The sequence below is a fragment of the Manis javanica genome, chromosome 2, assembly GCF_040802235.1.
Source record: "Manis javanica isolate MJ-LG chromosome 2, MJ_LKY, whole genome shotgun sequence".
NCBI classification, from domain to species: Eukaryota; Metazoa; Chordata; class Mammalia; order Pholidota; family Manidae; genus Manis; species Manis javanica.
Window position 1 is genome coordinate 112,850,651 of NC_133157.1, and position 19,759 is coordinate 112,870,409.

General features: G+C 34.9%; 1 protein-coding gene across 8 annotated transcripts in view; it reads left to right on the top strand.

Annotated features, from left to right (window-relative positions):
- LOC108401140 (signal transducing adapter molecule 1) overlaps positions 1–19,759 on the top strand; it is a 107,334-nt gene that overhangs the window by 84,246 nt on the left and 3,329 nt on the right. For all 8 annotated transcript variants that reach the window (XM_073229132.1, XM_073229133.1, XM_073229134.1 and 5 more), the window contains 7 exons: positions 579–771; positions 1,988–2,082; positions 5,361–5,449; positions 14,043–14,130; positions 14,602–14,656; positions 15,185–15,338; positions 17,039–17,214. In XM_073229132.1, coding sequence (XP_073085233.1) covers positions 579–771; positions 1,988–2,082; positions 5,361–5,449; positions 14,043–14,130; positions 14,602–14,656; positions 15,185–15,338; positions 17,039–17,214 — 850 coding nt within the window. The remainder of the gene's footprint in view (positions 1–578; positions 772–1,987; positions 2,083–5,360; positions 5,450–14,042; positions 14,131–14,601; positions 14,657–15,184; positions 15,339–17,038; positions 17,215–19,759) is intronic.

Consider the following 19,759-nt stretch of genomic DNA (forward strand, 5'->3'; position numbering starts at 1 on the left):
GAGAGAGAGGAGGCACATTTGGAATCCATTTTATTTTGGTGGATTTGTTATGTGTGGGACTAGTTATTTCCAAATTCCAATTCCCAGACTGATTATGTAAGAATTACCTTTGGAGCAATAAAATACAGGTTCTCAGATACTACCTTTGTGGGCCTGATTTAGTTAAGTCCTTAATGAGATTTGGTACTCTTGACTTTCCAAGTGATTTTGATTATCATTTTGGATACTTGAGCTCCAGAAATATACTGAAAAGATAAAATATAAAATATCTGCAGCAAAATTTTTTTTAATGGATCTGAGAGTTTGTCTTTTTATTACACAGAAAAATTTAAATTTTATCTGTTCAGTAGAAATGTCACTGTGCTGTTCAATTTTTTTTTGTTATTTTTAAACTTTTAGTTGTGAATGAATGAGTAAAATTGATGAAATGGTTTTTGTTCAGTATAATATCAGGGTATGTTGTAGTTTACAGTTACACTAGTGAAAGGATACTTTTTACTTTCAGGTGTCTTTTTGTACTTCTTTTGATTATTGGATATATTAATATTTTGGGTCTTTTAAAACCCATTATTTTCTAGCCATTGAGTTATCCCTGAAGGAACAAAGGCAACAGACAACCACTCTTTCCACTTTGTATCCAAGCACATCCAATCTCCTAACTAACCACCAGCACGAAGGCCGAAAAGTTCGTGCTATATACGACTTTGAAGCTGCTGAAGATAATGAACTTACTTTTAAAGCTGGAGAAATTATTACAGTCCTTGATGACAGGTGATGGTTAATATTATATTGAACATTCATATGAAAATATGTTACATAGTCCTTCTGTTTCATATTATTCCTGTTGAATGCCATTACCAAATGTATTAAAAAATATTAACACAGATACTTTTCTCTGTATGATGGTTGCTTTGCTTGTGTCATACTGTTTGGATTCTTATTTTGTAGTTTAATTTTTTTTCTCATCTGTTTATTTTGGCAGCCTAATTTAGTCTATTCATTTGTGGTTCTATCTAATAATACAGATTATTCAATGAGAAAATTTCAGATTTTAGAAAATAGTTTGAATATGTATATATATTTAAGGAATTTATAAGAAATACATAATATATTTATTTACACAGAATAGTATATCTGAAACAAATGAATTTTACATGAAATTATGTACACTTACATTTTAGAGGAGGCAATACATCTGTTTTTTACTGTGGCTTAATGTTTACTTGAAAATTGTTACTGATTATTATTAATGATAAGTACTAAAATTTGCAAGTAATTAAAAAATTTCAAATAGATTTAAAGTTATTCCTATACTGTCACACTTATGGTAATATGTTTTCTTGAGTGTAAGATAATGATGTGAAGTTTGAGCTGGAAATTGCACAAAACCTTGATTATTCATTCATTCACAAGTATTTATTTAGAGCTTGCTAGCTTTCCTTATATTGGGCACAGGGGACACAATGGTGAACCATGGGTATGTACCTGGGCGTGTGATCCTTGTGAACATTTTGTGCTGTAAACAGTGTCATCTGTCATACGTGGTGTTGTTGTGTGGGGGAAAATTTGCTAATATGTGTTAGAGAAAGCATTAGTTTAGAAATGGAGATTTGGATTGAAAGCTACCATATATCTTATTATAATGAAAGGATTCTATACTGTCACCCATGAACTACGTGAAGTTGACAATTTTTAAGTGTGGAGACGTCTTTTTTAAAGAGTGATTCGGAGCCTTATATTAAATCCTGAAAGCATTCACCAGCCTTCCAAAATATAAAGAACTGTGTGTTTCATAGCTTATTAACTTCTCTGACACCTCCTCTCTTATTTCTAACAATGTTACATTTCATTTTTCACCTCCACTGGATTATTGTGGGATTCAAATTTGGTAATGATGTAAGTTAAACACTTAACATTTATAAAAGGTAAAGATTTATAGAAATAAGTATCTTAATTATAGTAAAGCATTCTTTTTTGTTCCTCATAGTGATCCCAACTGGTGGAAAGGTGAAACCCATCAAGGCATGGGGTTATTTCCCTCAAATTTTGTGACTGCAGATCTCACTGCTGAACCAGAAATGAGTAAGTATTTTCCATTCTGTCAGTGGATGACAATACATAATCCTCTTCTTAATGTAAATTGAGTAAATTCAACTTTCTGCAACAGGGACTCTGAAATGTTAGTGCTTCCAGTGTGTTCATTAAACATGCAACTCCCTACCAGTAAATTGTCTAATTGTCCAAGAATTGAAATGATCTACCAAGATTATAGACAGGCTGTGGATTTTTCTAAATATAAATAAATAAATATAACTACCAAGATTATAGACAGGCTGTGGATTTTTCTAAATATAAATAAATAAATAAATAAATATATATATATATTTCTAAATAAATAAGTATATATATATATATTGTAAAAATGGAGAATAAAAAGTGTTATGGAATTTATGCATTACATTTTTCATTATCAGGTGATAAAAGTGTGACAAATGAGCAAACTCATTGAGAATGCTTCCTAATCAAAAGTTGAGACATTTCTCTCGTGGCTAGCCCCAAACTTGAAAGCAGTGACCTCTAAGCAACTTAATGGCTTTCCTAAGTCCCCATGTCAGATATTCAGAAAGAGCCATAACTAGTCATATAAATAGCTTTTTGTTTGATTTACTGACTAGGAGAAATAAAATAGAAAGTGGGGCCAAGGAGGTGAAGTGATATCACTGGCAGGCACAACAGTGGCAGATTTTAATTGCTGGCAGCCTATTAGAATGTTGGTATGACAGTTCACTATATATTTCTACATAATAATGTACTTTAATGCATCTTTATAATGATGTGTTCACGTCGTCAAGATTAAGTCATAATCTCCTATTCAAGTAAACATATGTTCTAGTCTAGAAAGATTTCTGTTAGCAGTTGAGAAGTTTAGAATTTTAAGAGTGTTTGTCTATAAGTTGATAAGCTACAGTTGTCTGGCAAAATACTTTAACTCATCTTGTCCTTCTATAATACCAGGTAGAAGGGGTTAGAGAAAAGTTGAAAGCTGCAAGATATTTGGGTCTTTAGTTTACAAGAATTTTAAGAGAGGATTTTCATCTTTGTCATCTTTTCATTTCCAGCAGTACCTAGTACTGAATACTTTCCAGAATACAGACTATATAAATATTTATACAATAAATGATTAATAAGTGTGTGTTTGTCTATGTATCACTTTCAAGAAAAGGCGATTTTACAAGAAACCAAACATTAATGTTCATCTTAGGTAAAGCAGTGCCCTTCATATTTACTGCGCGTTGACTTTGCCATTTTTATAGAGACAGATTCCTGATACCCATTCATTTAATGGAGTTCTTTTTGTTGGAACTCAAAAACATATTATAGAACCTTGTTTAAGTGGTGTGTATAACATGCCTACTTTGTAACCTAGGCTGACGGTGGTGGGTTTATTGTTTGTTTTTTGGCTTTGAGTTTTGATTTTTTTTTTTTTTTTCCTGAATCACCTGTTGGAGAGGATTGAATTGCCTTGGACTTTTGTTGAGGATGAGATCCAAAATCTCATGTAGCTGATGTAGCCATCTCTCATGTTTTTTCCCATCATATAGCATGCAGCATTGATATAAATGTTCAAACTCTTCTCATATGTTTCACTATCGACCACCTAAGAGAAACATCAGAGTTTATGTAATAGAGTTGAATTCTTAAGCTTGGAAAAGGAGTGTTAGCGTGATTCTTGTAGCATCACTTTTCATGAAGAAACAGGAACCCACTTTACTTAATGTGTCAAGTAGAAAGACCTGCCCTATTTACCTTGTTTTTGTTTTGGAGATGCAGTAAGATAGTGTGAAAGCACATTATCATATACATATATAAATATTTTTATACACACACACAATGCACACACACTTACTCGTACGTACATAGTAATTGTATTAGTCCCTATGAGAAAAAAACACTGTAAATTTGTGCATGGTCAGGGTAGTATGTCTACCATGTGATCTCTTATGGACAGCAACAATGTGCTGTGCCAGCTTTCTGTTATGAAAGGCAAAAACATCTAAATCAGATGTCTCTTTACCCCATGGGAAAATGAAGCTAGTTGGAACTATTTTTTTGTATGTAGAATTTTGCTTTATGATGACTTGAATGGGATGAATATATTTCTTATGTTGGACATTAAACTATTTTTATTTTTTAGAGAAGCACATAACACAGACTACATATGTGATATGATGTCTTGATTTGAGAGTAAAATCGCAGGCCAGATTCCAGTAGTGTGGGCTAGTAGAGTCAGAGAATTGCTATTCAGAACCAAGTTTTGCCATTTGTTAGCTTTCTCCTGAAAGAAAATTAATTTTCTAAGCTACCGTTAACCTCGATTATAAAATGGGCACATCTCATACGTTTGTATTGAAGTTTCACTGGGGGAAACATAGTACTTCATTAAGCACATTTAATAGTTTAATAAATACTATTTCCCCTCCTTAATTCTACCCCTTTTTCACTTCCCTTTCCATCTTGATTTTTAATATTTTTATGAATACTGATTGACCACACTGATAAAAAATTAATAATCCAGAAAAGAATATCAGTCTTTTAAAGCTGTATGTGCCTTTCAGTGTTATTTCCAAGAAAACTCATTGCCTTGTAAATCATAATCTTATGTTGACTAGCTGATGTTCTATCGAGTAGTTTTACAGGATTGCTTTCTTGAGCAAGAGAAGTATGGCTTCTAGCCAATGGTTTACAGATGCCTTAATGGTTATTTTTTCATTGCAAAGAGTCATGTAATTAAAAATATGGATTGATTTAGTGAAGAATTCAGATCCCTGTCAATACCACTTGAAAAATTCTCCAGTGGCCTGGTTGTCATTCTCCTAGGAAAAAGTCTAGTGAAAAAACTGAGTGGCATGCTGAAAACATACAGCTACTTTCCAATTCATTACACTGAAACAGCATGGTGTACCAAATGAGATTTTTCTTCGTAAGGTCTGATAATTTAAAAAGAGGGTTTATTTTAAATTGCCAAGTTCATTTATGCTATGTAAAACTTGCTTTTTGTTCACTAGTTTACTAAATTCTCGTAAGTAGTAGGTGATCAATTATCCTTTCAGAATTACATCTCCTAATTTTAGTGAAGTATTTTTTATGAAAACTAAAATGTTTATAAGAGAAAATTAATACAATTTCACAAAGTAATGTTCTATCATTATTGGTTAAATCTACAACCTGGTTCTTAAATTGAGTCTCTCAGCTTGAGAGGAATATAAGAAGAAACCAAATTCTCTCCTGGAACTAAGGATGCTTTAAAATAGATTTTCAAATTTATTATAAGGAAAAGATAAATGTAACATGTTTTGCAGTTAAAACGGAGAAGAAGACGGTACAATTTAGTGATGATGTTCAGGTAGAAACAATAGAGCCAGAGCCAGAACAAGCCTTCATTGATGAGGTAAGTGATTTTGTCCGTGACACTGGTTCAGACTTGGTATTGAAGTTGAAATGCTTTTCTTTGTTGAAAAAAATTGATTACTTGATTACTGCATGTATTTTGTTGTTCTAAAAAGTCAACCAACATAGACAAAGCCAAGATTTTCCTTGAAACTCCCTCTCTTGTCCCATTCTTACTGTACCTATATATATAGTTGTACCTCATTACTTCAAATTCCTGTCTAATATTCTGTGCAATGATTTCCTCATGATTTAATTCTGTTTTTGGATGCTTAGGTTTTTTCCATTTTTTTCTGAGTTTTTTTTTGCAATTATACAATTGCAGTGAGTTTTTTTAGAGGACCTATTTGAAATAATGTGTGACTGTTTTATTTTAAAATGTCAGTATTTAATGCCCTGAAAGTATATACTTTGTAACATTCTAAATATGAAAAATGAGATGTTTAAAATATGTGGAAGGATTTATAAGGTTTTAGCTGCCTTTTGGGGAGAGTCAGAAGCAGAAGGTTTGAAGACCATTCTTTTTTTGTTGTTTGTTTTGTTTTGTTGTTGTTTCAGATTTTTAATGACAAATGTTGGAAAACTTACCAATATTTTTGATTACAGAAGTAACATTCAAAAAGAATCCTTAGAGGATGGAAAATAGATTAAAACCCTCCAAACTAATGAACCACTATGCATTTGGATTACCTTAGATAAAATAAAAGAAGCAATTGCAAGGACTTAAAATGTGATGAACCTTGTTTGTCAGGAATTCATGTGAAAAAGACCTGACATTTCTAGTTAACTGTGAACATAATATAAGTCAACAATATAATGCATTTGCACAACAAAGGCTAATACAGCACTAAGTTACATTATTGGCTATTGTGGGATGAGCACATACGAAGAGCATTTTATTTTAGTTTTTATTTATTTTTTACTGAAATTCTTTTTTTAAAAATTAAGGTATCACTGATAGACACTCTGATGAAGGTTTCACATGAAAAACAATGTGGTTACTACATTCACCCATATTATCAAGTCCCCCACCCATACCCCACTGCAGTCACTGTCCATCAGTGTAGCAAGATGCCACAGAGTGCCTCCTTGTCTTCTCTGTGCAACACAGTCTTCCCCGTGACGCCACACACACCATGTGCACTGATCATGATACCCCACAATATCCCTCTCTCTCCCTCCCCACCAGCCCTCCACCACCCCTCCCCTTTGGTAACTGCTAGTTCCTTCTTGAAGTCTGTGAGTCTGCTGCTGTTTTGTTCCTTCAGTTTTGCTTTGTTGTTATATTGCACAAATGAGGAAAATCATTTGGTATTTGTCTTTCTCTGCCTGACTTATTTCACTGAGCACAATAATCTCTAACTCCATCCATGTTGTTGCAAATGGTAGGATTTGTTTCTTTCTTATGGCTGAATAGTATTCCATTGTGTATATGTACCACATCTTTATCCATTCATCTACTGATAGACATTAGGTTGCTTGCATATCTAGGCTATTCTAAATAGTGCTGCAATAAACATAGGGATACATATGTCCTTCTGAATCTGAGAACTTGTGTTCTTTGTATTAATTCCTAGGAGTGGAATTCCTGGGTCAAATGGTATTTCTATTTTTAGTTTTTTGAGGAACCTCCATATTGCTTTCCACAATGGTTGAACTAGTTTACATTCCCACCAGCAATACAGGAGGGTTCCCCTTTCTCCACATCACCAGCATTTGTTGCTCCTAGTCTTTTCGATGTTGGCCATCCTAACTGGTGTGAGGTGATATCCCATTATGGTATTAATCTGCATTTTCCTGATAATTAGCAATGTGGAGCATATTTTCATTTGCTGGTTGGCCATCTGAATTTCTTCTTTGGAGAATTGTCTGTTCATATCCTCTGCCCATTTTATAATAAGGTTATTTGCTTTTTGGGTGTTGAGGCGTGTGAGTTCTTTATATTTTTGGATGTTAACCCCTTGTCGGATATGTCATTTACAAATGTATTCTCCCATACTATAGGGTGCCTTTTTGTTCCGTTGATGGTGTCCTTTGCTGTACAGAAGTTTTTTAGCTTGATGTAGTCCCATTTGTTCATTTTTGCTTTTGTTTCCCTTGCTCAGGGAGATGTGTGCAGGAAAAAATTGTTCATGTTTATATTCAAGAGATTTTTGCCTATGTTTTCTTCTAAATTTTATGGTTTCATGACTTAACATTTAGGACTTTGATCCATTTTGAGTTTACTTTTGGTATGGGGTTAGACAGTAATCCAGTTTCATTCTCTTATATGAAGCTGTCCAGTTTTGCCAACACCAGCTATTGAAGAGTCTGTCATTTCCTCATTGTATATCCATGTATCCTTTATCATATATTGATTGACCATATATGCTTGAGTTAATATCTGGGCTCTCTATTCAGTTCCATTGGTCTATGGGTCTATTCTTGTGCCCGTACCAAATTGTCTTGATTACTGTGGCTTTGTAGTAGAGCTTGAAGTCAGGGAGCGTAATCCCCCCTACTTTATTCTTCCTTCCCAGGATTGCTTTAGCTATTCGGGGTCTTTTGTGGTTCCATATGAATTTCAGAATGATTTTCTCTAGTTCATTGAAGAATGCTGTTGGTATTTTGATAGGGATTGCATTGAATCTATAGATTGCTTTAGGCAGGATGGCCATTTTAACAATATTAATTCTTCCTACCCATGAGAATGGGATGTATTTCCATTTATGGGTATCTTCTCTCATTTCTCTCATGAGTGTCTTGTAGTTTTCAGGGTATAGGTCTTTTACTTCCTTCATTAGGTTTATTCCTAGGTATTTTATTGTTTTTGATGCAATTGTGAATGGAATTGTTTTCTGATTTCTCTCTATGCTAGTTTATTGTTAGTGTATAGGAATGCAACAGATTTCTGTGTATTAATTTTATATCCTGCAACTTTGCTGAATTCAGATATTAGATCTAGTAGTTTTGGAGTGGATTATTTAGGGATTTTTATGTTCAGTATCATGTTATCTGCAAAAAAGGGACAGTTAACTTCTTCCTTCCCAATCTAAATGCCTTTTATTTCTTAGTGTTGTCTGATTGCCATGACTATGACCTCCAGTACTATGTGGATTATAAGTGGGAAGAGTGGGCATCCTTGTCTTGTTCCCAATCTTAAAGGAAAAGCTTTCAGCTTATGGCTGTTAAGTATGATGTTGGCTCTGGGTTTGTCATATATGGCCTTTATTATGTTGAGGTACTTGCCCTCTATACCCATTTTGTTGAGAGTTTTTATCATGATTGGATGTTGAATTTTGTTGAATGCTTTTTCAGCATCTATGGAGATGATCATGTGGTTTTTGTCCTTCTTTTTGTTGATGTGGTGGATGATGTTGATAGATTTTCTAACATTGTACCATCCTTATATCCTTGGAATTAATACTGCTTGATCATGATGGATGATCTTTTTCATGTATTTTTGAATTCTATTTGCTAATATTTTGTTGAATATTTGCATCTGTGTTCATCAGGGATATTGGTCTGTAATTTTCCTTCTTTGTGGTGTCTGTGTGGTTTTAATATTAAGACTGATGCTGGCCTCAGAAAATAAGTGTGGAAGTATTCCCTCATCTTTTACTTTCTGGAAAACTCAAGGAGGACGGGTATTCAGTTTTCATTAACTATTTGTGATAAAATTCAGCAGGGAAACCATCTGGTCGAGGAGTTTTATTTTCAGGTAGTTGTTTGATAACCAGTTCAATTTCATTGCTGGTAATTGGTCTGTTCAGATTTTCTGTTTCTTTGTGTGTCAGTCTTGGAAGGTTGTATTTTTCTAGAAAGTTGTCCATTTCTTCTAGGTTATCCAGTTTGTTAGCATGTAATTTTTCATAGTGTTGTCTCATAATTCTTTGTATTTCTGTGGTGTCCTTAGTGATTTTTCCTTTCTCTTTTCTGATTCTGTTTATGTGTGCAGACTCTCTTTTTTCTCTTGATAAGTCTGGCTAGGGGTTTATCTATTTTGTTTATTTTCTCGAAGAACCAACTCCTGCTTTCATTGATTCTTTCTGTTGTTTTATTGTTCTCAATTTTATTTATTTCTGCTCTAATCTTTATTATGTCTCTCCTTCTACTGACTTTGGGCCTCACTTGTTCTTTTTTTAGTTTAATTAACTGTGAATTTAGATAGTTTCAAATGGGATTATTGTTCTTTCCTGAGATAGTCCTGTATTTCAATATACTTCCTTCTTAGCGCAGCCTTTGCTGTGTCCCACAGATTTTTCAGTGCTGAATTATTGTTGTCATTTGTCTCCATGTATTGCTTGATCTCTGTTTTAATTTGGTCATTGATCCATTGATTATTTAGGAGCTTTGTGAAGCCTCCATGTGTTTGTGGGCTTTTTCATTTTCTTTGCATAATGTATTTCTAGTTTTATACCTTTGTGGTCTGAGAAGGTGGTTGGTACAATATCAGTCTTGTTGAATTTATCTGAGGCTCCTTTTGTGGCCTAGTATATGATCTATTCTTGAAAATGTTCCATGTGTATTCTCCTGCTTAGGGTGTAGAGTTCTGTAGATGTCTTTTAGGTCCATCTGTTCTAATGTGTTGTTCATTGCCTCTGTCTCCTTATTTTCTGTCTGGTTGATTTGTCCTTTGGAGTGAGTGGCATGTTGAAGTCTCCTAGAATGAATACATTGCATTCTATTTCTCCTTTTTATTCTGTTATTGTTTGTTTCACATAGGTAGGTGCTCCTGTTTTGGGTTCACAGATATTTATAATGGTTATATCCTCTTGTTGGACTGAGCACTTTATCATTATGTAGTGTCCTTCTTTATCTCTTGTGACTTTCTTTGTTTTGAAGTCTATTTTGTCTGATAAAAGTACTGCAACTCCTGCTTTTTTCTCCCTATTAGTTGCATGAAATATCTTTTTCCATCCCTTCACTTTTAGTCTGTGTATGTCTTTGGGTTTAAAGTGAGTCTCTTGTAGGCACCATATAGTTGGGTCTTGTTTTTGTATCCAGTCAGTGACTCTCTGTCTTTTGGTTGGTACATTCAGACCGTTTATATTTATGGTGATTTTCGAAGATATGTACTTATTGCCATTGCAAGCTTTAGATTTGTGGTTACCAAAAGTTCAAAGGTAACTTCCTTACTATCTAACAGTCTAATTTAACTCAGTATGCTATTATAAACACAATCTATAGGTTCTTTTTTTTTTTTACTCCTTTTTCTTCCTCCTCCATCCTTATATATATTAAGTGTCATATTCTATACTCTTTGTCTATCCTTTGACTCACTTCACAGGTAGTTGATTTGATTTTGCATCTGCTTAATAATTAATTGGTCTACTTTTGTTACTGTGGTTTTATTTCCTCTGGTGACAGCTGTTTAGCCTTTGGAACACTTCCATCTATAGCAGTCCCTCCAAAATACACTGTAGGGATGGTTTGTGGGAGGTAAATTTTCTCAGCTTTTGTTTATCTGGAAATTGTTTAATCCCCACTTCAAATTTAAATGATAATCTTGCTGGGTAGAGTATTCTTGGTTGAGGCCCTTCTATTTCATTGCATAAAGTATATTATGCCACTACCTTCTGGCCTGTAAGGTTACTGTTGAGAAGTGTGATGATAGCCTGATGGGTTTTCCTTTATATGTAATCTTCTGTCTCTCCCTAGCTACTTGTAAAAATCTGTCCTTATCCTTGATCTTTGCCATTTTAATTATTATATGACTTGGTGTTGTCTTCCTTGGGTACCTTGTGTTGGGAGATCCTTGCATCTCTATGGCCTGTGAGACTATCTCCTTCCCCAAACTGAGGATGTTTTCAGCAGTCACATCCTCAAAGACACTTTCTATACCTTTTTCTCTCTCTTCATCTTCTGCTACCCCTATAATGAGAATATTGTTCCATTTGGATTGGTCACATAGTTCTCTTAATGTTCTTTCATTCTTAGGAATCCTTTTTTTTCTCTGTGCCTAAGCTTCTCTGTATTCCTCTCCTATAATTTCTATTTCATTTACTGTGTCTTCTACATCATCTAATCTGCTTTTCAATCCCCCCATTGTATGTTCATTTTCAGATACTGTATTCTTCAATGATTGAATCTCATTCCTTAATTCTTGCTTGAGTTCTTGAATATTTTTCTGTACCTCCAGAGCATGTTTATGATTTTTTTTTTTTAGGAGAGCAAGGCACAGGCTTTTATTTAGAGATACAGTGAAAGGACAGAGCTCCCGGCTCACGCCAGGAGGGGACAAGAGAGTCCCATGTTTATGATTTTTATTTTGAAATCTCTTTCAGGAACATTGATCAGTTCAGTTTTATTTGGACTTCTTTCTGGTGTTTGTGGGATTTTGGTTTGAACCAGTTCCCTTTGACATTTCATATTTGTATGTGGCATCCTCTAGTGCCCAGAAGCTGTACTCTTTGGAGTTGCTCAGCCCTTGGAGCAATGGCAGGGGTCAGGGGAGCATCACCGGTGCCTGTAGGGAGGAAAGAGCTGTTTCCTCCTTCTTAGCTGCAGTGCCTGTCTCCATTACCAAGGGCAGTGGGCTGAGTTTGTAGGTGGTAGCCTCTGTCCTTTGCCCTTGTAGCTGCTGTAGGTGGGGCCTTCCTCTGGCTAGCCTGGCACAAGGGCAGGGGCAGGCAGTTTGCGAGCCTTTGCTGGCCAGGAGGAAGGCACAGCAGGCTGCGTATCATAGTGGGGGGCCTTGGAGCTGTGTACCAGCTAGGAGTATGGAGTGCCTGAAGCTCCTCAAAGTTCCCAACCTATTGGGCAGAGTGCGCCAGGACAATTTTGTCCACCTATCCTCCTCTCTCCTGAGCAGCAAGCTCTGTGCAGTCCTTGCTCCTTTAGCAGCCTTCTCACTGTTAGGAAGTCTCTCAGACTTCCTGCCTTTCTTTTGTCCCATAGCAGCTGGATATGGATCTGGTTTTCACAAGCAGCTGGAATTTTCTTCTCCATGTATTCCGCCTGCTTAGCTTTCCAACCCCACTAATCTATAGAGCCCCATGTAATGTTGGTTCATCTCTCAGAACAGATCTCCAGGGCTGGGTCTCCAGTAGTCCTTGGCCTCCACCCCCTCCCTGCTCCATTTCTCTTCCTCCCTCTGGTGAGCTGGCATGGGGGAAGGGCTTGGGTCCCGCTGGATCACAGGTTTGGTACATTCCCCTGTTCCTTGGGGTCTGTTTTTTTTTCCAGGTGTATGCACTCTAATGCAGCCTTCTTCCCTGTTGTTCTTTCAGTTGTATTAACTATATTTTCATATTGTATGTGGTTTTGGGAGGAGGTTTCTTTCTCACCTCTCACACCACGATCTTTAATCCTGAAGACCATTCTTTTAGAGAAACATTGTGGAGAACTGTTGAGAGCTAAGGAATCCAACTGGGTCAGGGAAAGTTGTTTGGCTGAGTCCATTACGTAAGTAAGTACATGTATGATCAGACAAGAGGTATTTTTGGAAACCTCATTTCTTGATAGATAATTTCAAGTATGATATAGAATTCAGTAAACAAACACAACAAAAATTATTTACCTGTTAGTTGACTGCCACTCTTATTTTACAAAACCCCCTTCTTTTGTGGTAGGCGATATTTTCAGACATGTGCCTTCTTTTTTAGACTATGTAAAATGAAAAATTAGAATCTTTTATATTGAAAACACAGTGTACATTTCAAAATACAAAATCTTTTGACATCTGTAGACTTTTTTATATACTTGTGTCACTTTTACTCTTGTAATTAATTCATCTGTCAAAATAATTTCTTTACAGAATACAAAGTTTTAATTTTGGTTTATTTAACTGCATAGAATTGATAGTCTAGGTTATTTACCTAATGTACCTATAACCACATAAAAACCATGCATGAAAGAAAGTCTATAATTATTATAGTTCTTTTGGTACATGAGATCTGTGTTTTGATATTTAAAAACTAACATATAAATGCATATTTACCTATGTAATATATAGATATATTTTTGTAATGATGGTTTCATTAGTTCCATTGGTTCTTACAACAAAAGATTCTGAACTAGATCTGAATCGTTTTGAGATGCCTTGCAGCCTTTCCCAAATAGAATAGATAAGCCACAAATCTTCCTCCTTCCTTTTATTCCAAAGTGAAACACTTGTAAAAAGAAAATGTACAACAAATCCTTATGGCCCTACTCAAGTAGAACAACTGTAACAGAGCTGAGCTTTGCTTATATAAAACAGCTGTTACATTCACCATGGTGGAATAATTGAGTTAGTCATAGGTAATGCCATCTTGAGAGAGTGGTTGTACCTATCAGTCTGGCAAGGCTATAGCTGCTCCAAAACAAAGTGATGCAGAAGTCCACTAGCATGGCAGAACACATTGAGAAATCCAACATTTCAAGTTTAAATGTGGCTCTACTTCTCATTTAAGAGAATCTCTATTAGCAGTTTCAAAAGTAAATAGGAAGATTTCAAACTGACTTCACAGGGTAATGAAGAGAATACACAGACAATGAATTCATAGAAGCAAAATTAAAGTCATCATATCTATGAATTATATAAGTTCTTTGTCCATTACCTAATTAAGAAAGTGAGAACATGTTGCATAATGATTTTGTTGCTTTTTATATTAACTGCTTAATTCCTGTAGGATAAAATGGACCAGTTGCTACAGATGTTGCAAAGTACAGATCCCAGTGATGATCAACCAGATCTTCCAGAGTTACTTCATCTTGAAAGTAAACCTTCTTTTCCATTTACTTTGCAAATAAAGAATAATATGTATCTACTATTCTGTTACAGAATGGTCTTCTATTTAAATGACATTGAGAATGATATAAATGTTAACATTTCTTAGTCTTCTGTGATTCAGTCTTACCTTTATTATACAGTTCAAACTTTCAGTAGAACTCAAATTCTTAGACTTTTCTATCCAAATTAAATATTCAACATTTAATTTATATGTTATAAAATGAAAATGTTATAAAATGAAAATCGGCATTAAAAATTTTTGAGTTCAGTACAATTACAGTACTGATTTTCTAAATACCCAAGAAGATAAGTCTTGGGTTCTGTGAGCTAAGGTTAATTAATACAGTTTTTATTACTCCAAATTAGATTTTTTATTCCTTAAAGTATATGAATATTCATCAGAGATTTGGTTTCTTTTGCTCTGTTTTCTTATATTTCTCCTAATTTTGTCATCTTAGCAATGTGTCACCAGATGGGACCTCTCATTGATGAAAAGCTGGAAGATATTGATAGGTAAAAGAACACTTGTAGTATCTGTATTGTGTACCTTCTTCTTTGATGTTCTCTAAATTGCATGCTGGGAAAGAGCTGCCTTTTTATTTTATTGTTATTTTAAAGATAATGCCAAAGGAATCAGTTCTTATTCTCTTGTGTTTTACTAGATGTGGAAATTAGAATTAGAACACTCTGTCCTTTTTTTTTTAAAGAGAGAATTTGACTTTGACTTCATTAGTCATAATTAAAATTAATGGTTTATTATTTTAATCATGTTTGCTAGAATTAATATTGCCAGAGTCTGAAAATGACTAGATACGTAAAAGTTAAGTACAGTAACCTAGAGTTCTCACATCACCAGTACCTAAACATTAAATAGTTTTAGTTGCCTTGGAGCTAAAATACAGGATTTTTCTGTCACAGGTTAAATTTTTAATAATGTCTACTTGTACTACTTTTTGTTATTTTTGCTATTTTAATGTGTCATATTATTTAGAACATTACTTATATAGCAATTATGTTTCAAATTATTGTATAATATTTCAGAAAACATTCAGAACTCTCAGAACTTAATGTTAAAGTAATGGAGGCACTTTCATTGTATACCAAGTTAATGAATGAAGATCCAATGTATTCCATGTACGCAAAATTACAGAATCAGCAGTATTATATGCAGTCATCTGGTGTTTCTGGTTCTCAGGTAAGCTTTTAAAAACTCAAGTATATCATTTTAAATTCTCAAATTTTTTTTTGTAAAATGTTTTTATAATGTTTTTTCAAAATGAGAAGCCTTCTAAAAGTGATGTTTAAAATAAAAGTGAAGTTTAAAGGAATTTTGTACTTGGAAAATAGTGTATTATATCCTAATTATACCAATAGTTTTTTTTTTATTGTTTTCTACAGGGGTGCACATCTGAATAACCAGTCTAGCTTTTTGAAAAAATACAGATGCTTTGGCCCCACCCCATACCATTTCAGCCAGAATCTTGAGGATTGAGACCCAAACATCTGTATATTTTTAAAACTTCATAATTAATTACTTGGTTAAGAACTGTAGTTTTTGTCTGAGTAAATTTCTAATAAATTCTTTTAAGTATCATCAGTTTTTAGTTTAATAGTGAGCTTCTTTAATCTGGGTTTTTCTTCCTTTACATTAGAGTGCGTATACTGTAATACAGAGCCCTTTATCCTTCTTTTAACCCTAGGCCACTATTTAAAGAGCCCCTTTCCCACAAGTACAATAAGTTCAGAATATAGAGTAATTAGCTAGGTACTGCATTTTATCCACATAGAATGGTGCAAACTTTGGTCCATTTCCCATGAATTGAGGAGTCAGGACCCTGGAGATGAGCAGCCAAACCTGAGAAATGCAGGGCTAGCTGCCATCTACTGTTGGGTCTTCATACCAGTTTGAGCCAAAAAAACAAACAAAAAAACCCTTTGTGTTTCATTTGCAAAGTATTCAAAAAAATGTATTGATGAGGACTAGAATAGATGTGTTTATAATGAAGACTTTTTGGATTCTGATGTTTGGTGAGTCACAACTTAACAGAAGTGCTAAGATCATTGTTGTCTCTTGATTGTGTTGCTCTCTTAATAGCTGGTAAGAGTCTTACTACATAGACAGTGGAGCTCTCTTTTCAAACATGAAATGAAAGGTTCTAATGAGAATACTATAGAAAATTAAAGCATTGTATATGTTTAAGATATGAAGCATTTAAGACTTCAGTTTCTTTAGAAGAATAGTTTTTAACCGAAAGTGTAGGCAAACAGTGGCCTTGGACCCAAATCCAGCCTCCCTGTTTTTTTTTTAAATAAACTTTTACTGGAACACAGCCATTCTCATTTGTTTATACACTGTTTCTGACTGCTTTCTGTATAGGCAGAGTTTAGTAGTAGTAACGGGCCCACAAAGCCCAAAGTATTTAGTATCTGGACTTTTACAAAATTTACTTAACCCAGCTTTAGAAAATTTGCTTCCTCTATGTTCATAAACTGTACTTAAGAAATATAAATTCTACTATAAGGAAATGCAGTCTGTTGATAAAAACAGTGAATTCAGAGACTTCTTAACATCATTTGGGGATTCATTTTAGGGAAGTATTTAAAATATCAACATGGAAGGAGAGATTATAGTACTATAAAGTTTCAAGATAAATTCCTTTACTACTTGTATGTGAGATACGAGTTTAGCTAGTATTTCCCTAAGAATAAAAATCATCAGAAGCCCACTTCACTGAAAAGTGTTTTTTGTAATGCCTGTCAACAGGAGTAACTGTAAAAAAAAGATTTCAGAGGTTTAACTGTTCTTTTTGTAATTGAATGCCTCTACAAAGAAAGTTTGGCATGCTTATTAAAGTCTTAGAGAATCTAATTAAGTTTTATCATGAACTGTTCTAGGTGTACCCAGGGCCTCCTCAAAGTGGTGCTTACCTGGTTGCAGGGAATGCGCAGATGAGCCATCTCCAGAGCTACAGCCTTCCCCCAGAGCAACTCTCTTCTCTCAGCCAAGGAGCAGTTCCACCCTCCGCAAACCCAGCCCTGCCTAGTCAGCAGGCCCAGGCTTCTTACCCTAAGTAATTTGATTTTTTTTTGAGTATTGTTTGGCATCAATGAAGTTGAAAGTCTTAAGTGCCCTTGATCATCTGTGACCATAAGAACTGGATAAGAAAAATCCAGGGTTGGTGTCATCACTGATCCCAGATGGTCAGCCCTGTTTGTGGTGGTGAGCAGGTTCTTTAGGAATCCCTGCAGTATTGTACAAGCCACCAAGCCAATCCTCTCTCTTAATGACTCATTGAATTGCTATATTCTGTACTTTTTATATTCCTATGATAATTTTTTTATTCAGATAAAATTGGCATATAATATAAACTTCATGTGTACAACATTACAATTTGATACCTGTGTGCACTACAATTTGATCACCACTAAACAGATAGTTACCACTCATCATTATGTATAGTTGACCACTTTGACCCATTTTGTCCATCCCCCATCCCGTTCCCCACTGGTACCCACCATCTGTTCTTTGTGAGTTTTTGTTTTGTTGGTTTGTTCATTTGTTGTTGTTGTTGTTTTGATACCACATTATGAGTGAAAATATATGGTTTTTATCTTTTTCCATCTAACTTATTTCACTTATCATAATCTCTTCAGGGTCCATCCATGTTGTTATAAATAGCAAGATTCCATTCTTTTTTATGGCTGAGTAGTAGTCTACACATCTTTATCCATTCTTCCACTGATGGACGTTTATGCTGTTTCCATTTTGTTACTATTGTAAATAATGTTGCAGTGAGCACAGGGTGTATATATATACCTTTCAAATCAGAATGTTTATATTCTTTGGATAAATACCCAGAAGTGCAATAGCTAGGTGATACAGTTTTCTATTCTTAATTTTAAACCTCTGTACTGTTTTCCAATAGTGGCTGCACCAACTTACATTCCCACCAGCACTGCGTGAGGGCTCCCTTTTCTCCACATCCTTGCCAACACTTGTTACCTCTTATCTCTTTGATCGTCATTCTAACAGGTGTGAAATGATACCTCATTGTGGTTTTGATTTGCATTTCACTAATGATTACTGATATTGAACACCTTTTCATGATCTGTTGGCCATTTGTATATCTTTTTAGGAAAATTGTTCATTTTCTCTGCACATTTTTAAATTGGGTTGCTAGTTCTTTCTTGCTATTAAGTTGTATGAGTTCTTTATATATAATTTTTGAGAGTAACCCCTTATCAGATACATAATTTGCAAATGTCTTCTCCCATTCCATAGGTTGCCTTTTCATTTTGTTGACTATTTCTTTTGCTGTGCAGAAGCTTTTTAGTTTTAGTCCCACTTGTTGATTCTGCTTTTGTTGCTTGTGTTTTTGCTGTCATATCCAGGGAATAACTGCTGAGACCACTGTTAGAGAGCTTTTTTCCCTGTTTTCCTCTAGGAGTTTTATGGTCTCAGGTCTTATGTTTAAGACTTAATCCATTTCAAATTCATATTTGTGAATGGTATAAGACAGGGGTCCAATTTCATTCTTCAGCAGGTGGTTATCTAGTTTGCCCAACATCATTTATGGAACAGACTGTCTTTTTCCTCATTGAGTATTCTTGGTCCCTGGTGAAATACTAGTTGACCATTGATTTATGTACTTACTGGTTAGTACAGGCAAACACACAAAAACATGTAATTATCACATAAATTATGAATAAAGGTACGTGCAGGATACTTCAGGAGCCTAGGGTTCAGGGAAGGTTCCTAAGAAAATATGTTCAAGTTGTGTTTTCTTAGCCTGGAGGGGAAAAGTGAGAAAAATTTTCTGTCATGAGCAAAGACAGAAGTATGGACTAGCATGGTACCCATGGAATGAATAAAATGGGGAGTTGTAAAAGTGCATGATATATGTTGAGTATTACCAACAGTACAGTGTCACAACAGGATTAAAGTTTGCTGGGAGAGATGAAAGATACACTTGAAGTTATTGGCAAGGATATGACTGGTCCTAGATACTATGTGAAGGGGCCTGGGTCTTGTCCAGGAAAGCTCCTAGTGGGCTTGAAATGGTAGTTCAATGGGTGGATTCATAGGGGCTAGGTCAGAAACTGGGAGACTGTATTAGGCAAGAAATTCAGAGTGTCTAACTGTGTGATATAATGAGAGAGATGGGAAAAGAGTTATTTAGGAGATTAGCAAAGGATTGCATATGGGTGACAAATTGGGGAGATAGTTTAGAGCAGAGATACCAGCAAGAAGTATTGGGCACATTGCCGGTTTTGCCCTTGGACAATTGGGTGGATGGTGGAACTGTAAGTTGAGGTAAAGGAATATGGTACAGAGTGGGAATGATTTCATACTGCTAACATTTATGGGATGTTTAGTAAGCACCATGCACTGTGCTACATGCTTTTCATGTATTAATTCATTTATTCCAACAACCTATGGAGTAGGTACATTATTCCCATTTTATAGCTGGGGAAACTTGAGGCATGGAGGGAGTATGGTCCCACTTAGTTATGATACAAAATGAGACATTCTGGCTCCAGAGCTTAGCATTTAGTCTCAACAATGTATTACAGTAGTGTGGTAGCCCGTATTGATATAAATAGTAGCATGAAATC